We start from the raw sequence: 12,204 nt of genomic DNA, 5'->3' as shown, positions 1-12,204 counted from the left end.
ACTGAAACTCATTAACTCAGTTTCAAAGATAAGTATAATATGCAGGCAATTTTTCAAAACTGCAAAATATATGGTATCAGATTAAAAGCAGTAACTTAAAGAAAATAAAACCAAGTCAATTTTTACTCTTAAGGAAAGTCCTAAAAAAAGAAAATAATCTCAGGCCCACTAAAAAACGAAAACGACCTCTTCTCTAGAGAATTATGTTACAAGAACACATTTTATCTCATCCAATCAAGTTTTTGCTTGGCAGTCATGTAAATACTTGTATGGGGGTGGGGAGAGTAAGTAACTTTCTGGATAAAAGTATGTATTAAGAAATCTCTATGCGAAGTCAAATATCTCTAATTCTAATGAAGAATAAAATGAGTTGAAAATATTTATGATTCAGTTTGATGAAATGCAGAATAAAAATTACACTTGTCTATGTTTCATTGAAATTTCATTATCAACTTCCATCAATATATATGTTCTAAGAACTTCATGGGAAAAAGTTGTTGCAGGGATAATAGAAGAGATAGTTCATTGGGCAGGGCACTTGTTTTGCACATGGGCAAGCCAGGTTCAATTCCCAACATCCTATATGTCCCACCCCTCCCCCAATCCTCAGCAGGAGTGATCCCTTAGCACAGAACCAAAAGTAAGTACTGAGCACCACCAAGTAAGAACCAACTTGCTTTTTTAATGCTGTTAATTTGGCCCCCAAAATGTGTTATTTCTAGTCCAACTCTACATCAGAAAGATAAAAGTTTGCATTTCTCACCCTTATAAAGATGCACTTGATGAGTCCCTTAGCAATATTTACGTACATTTCTGGCACAAGGGGAAATATTTACATGCATTCGGTGATAGGTAAATCAAAGGATCAAAGGTCTCTACATAAGTTATTTTGTCAAGTATACTTCCAACAATTTCTAAAACTACATAATCAGAATAGTAACAAGAGGATATTTACAGGTTTAATATTCTTAATCATATGCTTTACATACTTTATATATATTTTATTATAAAATATAACATACTTATATGTTAATGTGTAATTTGTTTTTGGTATTTGGTCATACCCATGAGTGCTCAGGGCTGACTCCTGGCTCTGGGCTCAGGAATCACTCCTGGCAGGCTCGGGGGACCATATGCAGTACCAGGGACCAAATCCAAGTCTGCTGTGTGCAAGACAAGTGTCCTATGTGATGTACTATCACCCTGGCCACATAATGTATAACATAGTCTAATGTGTATAAAATATAACGCATGATAAACATAGGGTATATTGTATTAATATATTAATTAATATTAATAATAATATAATGAAATTCCTTTATAGCATTCTGAAGATGGGAAGTTTCAGTATATTGTTAGATAATTGAAGGGAAAATCTTTTTTGTTTTTGGCATCCTGAAATAAAAATTTACCAAATGTACTAAAACTACAAAATGATAAACTACTTTGAGTCTTATAGAGACTATCTTCCGAGATAGATACCATGGTTGATTCTAATTAATGCATATTGAGAATAAATTTTAACTTTTATTCCTTAAATTTGTTCAGAAATCAGAATGGATGAATGAAGTTCAAATAATGTTCCATTCCAAGCATGAACTTTACAAAAATGCCATGTAGAAACTTTCTTTCATATAACAAACTTTAATGAAAACAACTTTCTGTTAAAGTTAAGGTTGACAGGAAAGATACTTAAGTTCGTAAGTCTCTGTCATGAATAATATGTCTTCATTTATTCATTTTGGGAAGGGGAAGTATGGGAACACATCCAGCAGTGTCAGAGTTATTTTTGGCTGCATGCTTAGAAGTGACCTCTGAAACTGTCCTAGAGACTATGTGTCGTGCTGGTGCTTGAACCTGGATCAAGTCACACAGAAGGCAAGAGTCTGACCCCTGTACTATCACTATGGTCCTAAGATTTGTCTTTAACGACTATAAATGCTCTGTTTTGATGCTTTACACATAATATATATGCTATGTCTTCAGAACCAAGGCTACAGGGATTGCCAAATACATTTGTTCTTCATATTATTTAATGCACCACCTGGAACCACTTCGAACTCACATCATGAACCTTGATGTATAACGGAAAACAGAAGTTAAAATTTCCCCAATTCTTAAAAAAAAATCACCTTAGATTACTGATAAACACTTCATTTTTTTTTCAAAATTTGGCAACATTTAAGTATACCAACTAAATGAAAAAATAACAACTAGATGTCAACTTTCAAATATCACTATATAATAGATAAAGAATTCCAGGTTCTTTTTCTCCCAAAAAAGTTTAAGGCAGTTATTAGAGTTTACATTAGGAAAGGGGGGTGGGGTAGGGAAAACCAGTATGCCGCACAGGTCAAGGAATAATCTCAGAAAGAGCCTATGGAAGAAATACATACACGCTCAACCTAACCACTGTTCTAAACTGTTCCTGACCCTTTCTTCATTAATTTTATGTGTGATTCTGATGTTTCATATTTTGATAAGACATTGGTAGCCTTAAAGATTCATGTGAAATCTTTCCTTTAATTGAAAAATTATATATTGGCAAACTCTGACTGCTAAGTTAGGGTTTAATGATGTATTTGCTACTTCAGAAAACATAAAATTGATTAAATGAATAAACAATATTTCTAAGACAAACCACTCACTTTCCAGACCAAAAGTCAAGTGAACATCATTTAAAATCACCTAGGAAGTAGAAGATAAACCTGTCAGTTCTGAGTTATAGGGCACTTATTTACTTCTCATGTAGATATTTATGACAGAATGTTTGATAATCATAATTTTAATTCCATTTTCACTTATATTATTAACTGATGATTATTACTAGTTTCTTTAGGAAAAAAGGTAGTCACATAAAATGATCTCAAAAAAGTGTAATGAGGAATTCTTGGTTATCTATTATGACAATTTGTCATAACCATCTATTATACTAAGTTTGGTATTAGCTCCAACTACTGTAAATTTTCTAGAAAGCTTTTATATTAAACTTTATTCTGTAAGTTTAAAACTACAGTGTAAATATAAAACCAATGCAACAAATTTCTGAAAATTTTGTTCTGACAAAAAAGCTGTTGAGTCAAAATAAAAACAACAGTGAAAGACAAAATGCAGATTTTTAAAAAAAAATCAGAAAAAAAGTTAAAAATTGATTTTGATGAGAAATAGAAAGTACCTAAAATACTTAGTTCTATTATAAAGCATAAGCATTATTAAATGTCCAAATATATTCTCCAATAAAAGGGCAAAATTTTGATAGCATCAACAGTTTTGCATCTAAAAAGCATTACTGCAATATTCTATTAGGATCATTAATTAGCTTAATTTCTTGAAAATTAAAATTTTCAACTTCACTGATACTTAGGTCTCTTGCTTCCAAGTTCTGAGAAAGTGTTGCATACATAATTCTCCTAACTAACATATTTAGAGACCATATAGAAGTAAATCTACTTCATAGATACTACTCAGTCATTATGATTTATTTTCTTAAATTATTACAAAAATGCTTATATGCATTTCATTCATAACATTGAAAATGTCATTACTGGCTAACATTTCTTCATTTTTCCTTTAAAAATAAATATAATTTTTAAGTAAAAATAATGACTTGAATGTCATTCAGAAATTTTTGTAAAAAAATACTGACATCTAATGTGCAAACTAAAACTTCTATCCAGCAGAAGTAAAATCTTTCCAGTATTTACTATAACAATAACTGTTCAGTCTAACATTATAGTATTAAAATCACTACTCATACTTCATGAAAAACATTGTAATAGACACCAATTTAAAAAAATTATCCTTTTAATGTATCTTCTGATTTCTCAACACAGAGTATTATTTTAATTCAGGTACACTTCTAATTTGAAATCCTGATAATTATTAATCTCCAATTGTGCTGAATAAAGATTTCAAATGACAAAAAATAAAATAACCTCTCTATATACATGTATATATGTATACATATACATGAATATATGTATACATATATACATGTATATACGTATACATATATACATCTCTGATTAGAATAAACACCTATATTCTAAGGCATTCTGCATGAGCTTCAAAATTTGTCACAAAATTACAAATAGGAAAGGAATGAAATTTAAGATAAGGATTTTTACTAGCAGATAAGGAATTTACTAATTCATTTTTGAAAATGCACGAGTACATTTTTGAAAAGTGTGAGACTAACTAAAAATTTTATCAGTATATTGCACTTTACCATAATTTCATAATTAGCTTGGCCAAAAAATCATTTACACATAAAATATTCCATTAGTTGGGCGTATAACAACATAAGAAGTTCTGTTCAACACAATATGTCTAATAAAATTTACTTGATTTTAACCACACTGTCATTTAAAGAAGGCAATTAAATTAGCCAGGAACACAAAACTTAAAAAGCAGTCTTGGGAATAACTTTTTCCCTTTACTATTACCAATCCTTATTGCACTTAGCAGCATAAGGCTGAAAAACGATTGCTAACGTCAGTAGTTGGCTTATCAAAGAACTCATAAAATTAAAAGATTCTAAGTCTTTTACTAGATTCTCTAATGTGTAAATGTTGCTACTTTTCTACAATTTGATCAACAGTATTTCAGTTTTCCGTTTTGTACTATCTGGAAAACCTTGATTCTAGTTTAAAATTTTTGTTTTTTAAAACATTGACTCAGATTGTCACTTGATTACAGAACGCCATTACCCACAAATAAGAGAGTTCACGGAAGAATTCCAAAAGGATATTAGGGCACCAAATTTTATAAGACAAATACATCCTGGTGGCCATGAAACTCAAAGGCCCATCTGCCTGATATCTTCATTAAAAATATGCATGAATGACAGCTATTTGTTTCTTTAGTCTAAATTGTGAACCTAACTAAGTCTTAAGTATGTTGCAAATACCAGTACATTGCATTCTGTAGAGTTGAACAATTTCAGCCCTGATAAATAAACACACGGTCTAACCTGTTAGCCAAAATGAAGATGCATATATATGAATATGCACACATGTTACAAAATCCTTTAATGGTGCTATCTATAATCTGTCTTATAATGTTGTAAATGAAGAATGATGGCTCCTACATGGGAATAAAAAATGAACGTCTCAATATTTTATAAAAGAATAGAACTTCAAAGAAACATGCAAACTTTTTGTTTGACTACCCTGATGCACTTTCTAGGCATTTCAACATATAGTATACATATCCTTGGATCCACATTCTTTTCCTTTAAAAAAAAAAAAACAAAACATGTATGCCTCCAATCCGGCAAACTAAAATCTGTGACTTCATCACAACCAGACATCCCCGTTTCACTCTTGGCCAACAACTCCAAAAGGGACATACATGTCTAGAACCCACCGAGTTACAGAGCTCAAAAGAATTCTGCCAACTCATTTCGCTCATGCTTTCCTAAACCTATCTAGAAAGAAAGAGAGAGAGAGAGAGAGAGAGAGAGAGAGAGAGAGAGAGAGAGAGAGAGAGAGAGAGAGAGAGAGAGAGAGAGAGAGAGAAATATGATTTTCTCTGAATTCTTAAAGAACCTTCCTGGCCCCACCACCAACCAACCCAACCTCCCCCGCCCCCGATCCCTCTCCCACCCCAACCCCCTGATCCCCACCCTCCCCCCAGCCCTTGGCGGGCACCTACCCTAGGGTGGTCATGGTGACGATGGTATACCAGAAGGCGGCCGGGATGCTGGTGAACTTGCTGGCCGACGAGCCCTTCTCCGCGTAGAACATGACGGTGGCGAAGATGATGATGGCCATGGTGAGCGAGAAGAGCAAGAAGCCCAGCTCCGAGGCGCAGCTCTTGAGCGTGTAGCCCAGGATGCGCAGGCCCTGCGAGTGGCGGGAAAACTTAAAGATCCGGAAGACGCGGAACACGCGCAGCGTGACGAAGGCCCCGCTGACGTCCTCGTTGTCCGTCATCACCAGCCCGATGTAGTAAGGCAGGATGGCCACCACGTCGATGATGCTCATGACGCTGCGCACGAAGCGGTAGCGGCTGGGCGCGGCGGCCAGGCGGAGCAGGTACTCGACGGTGAAGATCATGACGCACGCCGTGTCCAGGCAGAAGAAGGCCACGGCGTAGCGCTCCCCGCACGGCAGCTCCTTGATGTGGCCCGGGCTCGAGCCGCACGGCACCGTCTCCACCACGTTGGCGATGACCGACACGGCGATGAAGAAGCCCGTCACGTAGTAGAACACCAGGGCCATGGTGCTGGTGTGCGGGTTCTCGAAGGCCCGCCACACCCGCTGGCGCGCCGTCATGGTGGGCAGCGCGCTCTCGCCCGTGTTGTCAGTGTCCGCGTCGTCCTGCAGCCGCTCGGCGTTCTCCCGCCGCCGGTCCTTGTACTCCTCGTAGCAGCAGTCGCCGATGATCTCGGGGATGAGGCCGAAGAAGGCCAGCTCCTCGTCGTAGGCCGAGATGCACTCGTGGCGCGGGTAGTGCAGCTTCCCGGTGCGGTAGAAGTTGAGGATGTGGCGGAAGATGTCGGGGTCGCGGTCGAAGAAGTACTGCTGGGTCTCCGGGTGGTAGAAGAAGTCCCTCTCGGAGCTGCCCAGCAGCGTGTCCGGGTACCGCTCCAGGGTGTCCTGCCACGTCTGGAAGCGGGTGCCGCTCACGTTCAGCACGATCAGGGCGTCCTGGGTCCGTTTCCTCTCCTGCCTCGGAGGCGCGGGCATGGGCCCCGAGGCCACGGGCATCCAGCCGATGGCCGCGGCCCTGGCGAAGGGCAGCCATGCTGCGACGCCGGCTGCCATGCTGCCTCGACGGGAGGGCGGGCCGGGGTCAGACCGGAAAGCCCCGCACGCGCGTTATCCGCCTGCCGGGCACGAGGTGGGTGGTGGTGGTGGTGGTGGTGGTGCAGGCGGCGGCGTCCTGGGCACAGCGGGAATCCGGCGACGGCTCTTCCTCCCAGGCTGAGCTCCGGGTGCAGGCACGGGAGGCAGCCGGGCAAGTTGCCCTCAAACAAGCTCTTGTAACAACCAGGAAGGGAGAAAGACAAGGTCCTCCCAGTTACGTCCAACAGAACCTCAATAAATGTCAGGTAGCTGGGGACCCAGGTCACCCAGGCCTCACTCACACACACTCACTCACACACACACACAAACACGCACACACACACCACTACACAGGGGTCTGTGGATGCAGCAGTTCTCCAAACAGGTGTCCAGGATTTGTCCCCTGAGACCGTTGACAGATAGTGGAGTCACAAGTAGGTGTCCTGTTGGGGAGCCACGACGAAAGGCAGTCACTCAGCGGTCGGCTTTGGACCGAGTGGAGAACCCCCTTCCTCCACCGCCCCCCGCGCCGCCCTCTCCTCGCAGCGTCTTCCAACCTGGCCAGTCCAAATGGGACCTTCCCGCCAAAGGAGTCTCCTATAGGCGACCTGTTGTTGCAGCGTTCCGAGAGGTGGCCGCTGCCCCCACCACACGTCTTTTCGGGAGTCGGGTCGCCGCCTGGACTCCCGGGGGCCGGATTTGCAGAGGTGGAGGTGGTGGGCGGCGGGCACGGTGGTCGGTGTGACAACCGGGCCCTCCCCCCCCCACACACACTCTTCCCCCACCGATCGCGGCGACAAGCACCCCTGGCGTCCGCCGACGGCGTCCGCAACAGCCGGTCCCTTCACTCTCTTCGCAAGTTCAGCTCAGGTGCAGCGGTGCCAGTTACAGCGCCCGGGAGCCGGCAGCCGCCGCCGCCGCCGCGGCAGCAGCAGCATCTGCCTCGGCGCAGCCCGCGCCTCGCCCGCGGTACATACCTGGCCGAGTGCGCGCCGGGGCTGAGTTGCATAGAGACTTTCTCCCGGCGATGCCCCCGGGGAGGGGGAGAAAGCCGAGCCGGCAGCAGCTCGCGAGCAGCCGAAGCCGAGGCGCCGAGGGAGCATAAATAAAGCCCCGGCGAGCTCTTCTTCCCCTTCCCCCTCCCTGCGTGGCTTGCCTCCTCCTTTTCACCTTCCAAAAAGCCAAGCGCAGGCGAGCCGAGCAGCAGCAACAAGTTCAAAAGGTGCGGGGGAGGCGACAACCGAGGGCACTCGCTCCTGCCAACTTACTGAGCCGACGCCGCCGGGGCCGGGGCCGAAGCGGAGCGGGGGTGCGGGGCGGCCGCCGGGCCACGGGGCTGCGGAGCGGGCGGGCGCGAGGCGGCGGCGGCGGTGGCGGTGGCGGCGCGCTGGAGCCGGGGCCCGGGCCCGCGCGGGCTATCGCCCGAGCGCAGAGGCAGGAGGCGCTGTGCTGCGCGGGGGCGCGGGCGGGCTGCTCGCTGCTTCCCCGCCCGTGGGTGGTCCTGCATCTCCCCTCCGGGCTCCCCGCGCCGCTCTGCCCCGTGCGATCGATGGAGCGGGAGGAAAATAAATAAATAAGAAGCGCGAGCACGCCCCGCCGCGCAGGTTTAGCCGAGGCGTCTCTCGCCTTTCCCTCGCCTTGACCTTTCTCCGCCCCCGCCCCCCTCGGGCTCGTCTCGCTCCACCCCAGCCACCCACCAGCCCCGGCGCAAAATGTCACCGAGGGAGAGCATCCAGGTGGCTCTGCCGGGGAGGAGAGCAAGAGTCTCGATGAACAAAGGGAAGCCGAATGCGCCGGGGCTGCGGTGGTTTTGGGGGAAGAAGAGGAAGGGGACCGGTGGCTCGCTCCTCTGCCTCCCCGGATCCCGGTGCCAGGCGAGCGTGGGAAAAAAAAATGGGGGTGAAAGAGAGAGACGGGGGGGGAACAGAGAGAGAGAGAGAGAGAGAGAGAGAGAGAGAGAGAGAGAGAGAGAAGCAGAGAAGCAGGGTGAGCGGAACGCGCAGGAACTGGTAGTCTTCTCTAGGGTACTCGGTCGCCAGCCCTGCAAAGCCCCGCGACGCAACGTTTAATAAGTGCTTTTTCCTCTTTCTCTTTATGTGTGCAAAACCAGAGGTTAACGTGGCAGGAGCCAATGCGTCCAGCGATCCAACTTGCCGAAAAGTCAGACAGCCTCTTCGCCCTCGGGCTTGCCACTACTCCTGTCCCCGTCCTTTGCGGATGACAGTCGGGCTATCGAGCTCGTCTTGAAAATGTCAGCGTCTAGAGGCGTGCGTCTCTGCCAGGATGCATCCCCTCCGTTCTCCCGGCAGGTCCTTGAACAGAGCTCGGGGGATTCAGGAGCTGAAGGGGTCTGGGGGCGGGGCGGGGTGGGGGGCGGTCAAGTCCAGGGTTGAGGGACCACGATAATTGTCGCGGCCAACCGTTTTGTTTTTTTGTGTCCCCCCCCCCCCCCACCCAGCCCCCCAATTGTTAGGAATTTTTCTTAAACCAAGCCTATGTCACTCGTAACCACTAGATGGCGAGAATGGAGAGAAATTAAAACTGCGAGCCCACTTTGGATGCTTTTGCAAAGGTGAAGGGATCACCAGGAGCTGACCCTACCAGGGAAGATCACGTAGATAACAGATCACACACACCACCACACACTCCCCATTCACCTTTTTAATAAGAAAGACGACATGAACTTGTGTCAGCATGTTGTGGATGTGAGTTGGGATGAGAAAGTGTCCTGTTGAATATCTTTGAGGATTAAATCTAGGCAACATCATCATCATCATCATCATCATCATCATCATCATCATCATCACCATCATTATCATCATCATCATCATCCTTAGTGGATCCAAATGTTAACCAAGGAAAGAAGCCTAAGTTCAACCTCAAAATTTTTCTTCTGAAAGCTGAGTTTCATCATTTGCGGGTGAGGGGTGGGAGGTAACTAAGTGGATTTTGATGTATAGTCAAATTGAAATGACTTGAGTACTGGAGATTCCAGACCATATGTAAATAATATATGAAATGGAGTATCTCAGAGAACGGTATGAACTTCTTTATTTAAAAATATAAAATATACCAAAAATCAGCAGGAAAGGTAAAAAGAAAATCTTCTAGTATCCAGAAATTTCTGCAGAAATAACAATGTTGGGTTTGGGGGGTTATTTTGTTTTTTTTTTCGGGGTTATTTTGGGTTTTATTTTAACTTCTTTAACGCTGTGGCAGCTTAAAGAAATTTTGTTTTGGTATAAAATGAAGTCAGATAATAGGGTAAGTAAGAATTGAAAGCACCTTCTGCTTATTTGTTGAGGAGAAAATATTTTTGGTAAATTTATACAGCTTACATACCTGGGTGAGGGGAGGAGGGGAAATCTATAAACGGGAAAACAATACAATAATATAATTAAACCATTTCTAATCTAGACAAAACTGGAATATCCAGAGAAAGGCTGCCAAGATGATTCAATTAATGCCAAGATTGGCATGCTATCCTCTAATGACAGGCAAGCAACCTAAATAGAGTCTTTAAAATTTCCCCTGTAGGAAACTCAATGCTTAAATTATAAACATAGAGATTAATGTTACAATGTCCCTAAATACTTGAGAATACAAAATCTGAAAATTGTAAGGTCTTAAGCTATGCTTTCACCACTCTTCTACAAGATTTTTGAGACAGTAGAAAGAATGTGGTCTTAAAAATTAAACACATCTATGGGCCTGAGTGCCAATACAGAAATTTCAAGTAGGGCAATTGCCTGCCATACAACCCACCTAAGTTTGATTCCCCAGCACACATATATTCCCCCAAGTGCTGAAGCAATAGTGAGCTCTCAGAACCAGTGTGAATGGCTCAAAATCAAACAAACACAATCAAACATATCTAGTTGGTGGGATGGTAGTATAGTGGGTAGGGCATCTGCCTTGCAGAAGGGCAGCTTGAATTAGATCCCTGGTACCACACATGGTCTACCCTCTCACTTCGAGGACTGATCTCCGACCACAGCCAGGCGCGGCGAAAAAAAAAAAAAGAAACATATCTAGGACTCACATTCATTCATTTATTTGTCTCATTTGGTAAATGTTCTTTACTTTCCTGTTTAGAAATTGTAGAGAATAAAAGGAGACATATCATCTAAATATAGTGTTGTTTTATGTCTTCCTTAAAATCTGTATGCCTCTTAATTTAGACTGTTGTGTTAATGTACTATGTCAAGTTTCACCACTCTCAATGGTATTACATATTTTCCAGAAATCAGTCCTTAATATAAAATGAGTAACTTATTTAGGATTTCAGTTTCCTCTATCTTATAAGCTTCCTCTTAGGCTATCTTAATATCAGCTTGCTTCCCAGACTTATGTTTTGCATATCAGAATTTGGCGTTTTTATCTTGAGGTAAAAATTTGGCATTTTTACCTTATCTAGGTCTTCATTCATGAGTCTCTTCCCCATAATTCTAAGCTACTCAGCTAAAGTCACATCTTTCAGTAAACTAGCATATACTTTCCAAGATGATATCTAACTCAAGAGCTCCACCAGCAACTCACATAACTTTGATAAAGTCTTTCCTTCTGAACCACAGAATTGTAAGCGCTTTGAGGGAACCATCTTTAATTACAATTTTAAATCTTTTATTGGACGGGAGCGATAGTACAGTGGGTAGGGCATTTGCCTTGCATGCAGCTGACCCAGGTTTGGTTCCTCTGTCCCTCTCAGAGAGCCTGGCAAGCTACCAAGAGTATCTCGCTCACACAGCAGAGCCTGGCAAGATACTCGTGGTGTAATGGCTATGCCAAAAACAGTAACAACAAGTCTCACAATGGAGATGTTACTGGTGCCCGCTCGAACAAATCGATGAACAATGGGACAACAGTGCTACCTCTGCAGCTGACAGTAAAACATGGCTCATAGTAGAAATACAGTAAACACAAGTTGCAGGAATGAACTTGCTAGTTAATAAACACATATCTTTCTATTATAGATATTACTTTAATTTTCCAAAAGAGGCATAGAGAACCAAGCTTATTTACCTCCAAGTTATGCAATGAAAGGCAAATTACTTTAACAAGAGACAAATTATCCGTACTTGTATACTGTGTTAGAGGTGTTTTCTCAATGTACTAATTATAGTTGATTGTCAAAAACCTCCGATGAGGTGAGGGTTATTCTTATGTTTATTTTATCACAAAGGAGGTAAAGATTAGGGAGGTTAAATTAGTTTCCAAGATTATATACTGCACCTAAGTGGCAGAAGCTCATTCATTCTCAGGTTTCTGACCCTAAATCATATACTGTTCGGGTCTATAAACACACAAATTGTAAAGGTTTTGCCAATTCTTGTTGTTAACGCTGGTGATGCATTTGCTCTAACAAATATAATATTATTCATGAGGTCGCTAACCAGGACAAAAATAAGTCTTT

General features: G+C 43.2%; 1 protein-coding gene across 1 annotated transcript in view; it reads right to left on the bottom strand.

The window, feature by feature from the left end:
• Window positions 1-6,911, bottom strand: part of KCND2 (potassium voltage-gated channel subfamily D member 2) — a 513,453-nt gene extending 506,542 nt beyond the window's left edge. Inside the window, exon 1 of the mRNA XM_004602066.2 lies at window positions 5,656-6,911. Within this exon, the coding sequence (XP_004602123.1) occupies window positions 5,656-6,770 (1,115 nt within the window). The 5' untranslated portion in view covers window positions 6,771-6,911. The remainder of the gene's footprint in view (window positions 1-5,655) is intronic.
• Window positions 6,912-12,204: the final 5,293 nt, after the last annotated feature.

The sequence above is a fragment of the Sorex araneus genome, chromosome 1, assembly GCF_027595985.1.
Source record: "Sorex araneus isolate mSorAra2 chromosome 1, mSorAra2.pri, whole genome shotgun sequence".
NCBI lineage: Eukaryota > Metazoa > Chordata > Mammalia > Eulipotyphla > Soricidae > Sorex > Sorex araneus.
This window is presented reverse-complemented; position numbering and strand designations above follow the sequence as displayed.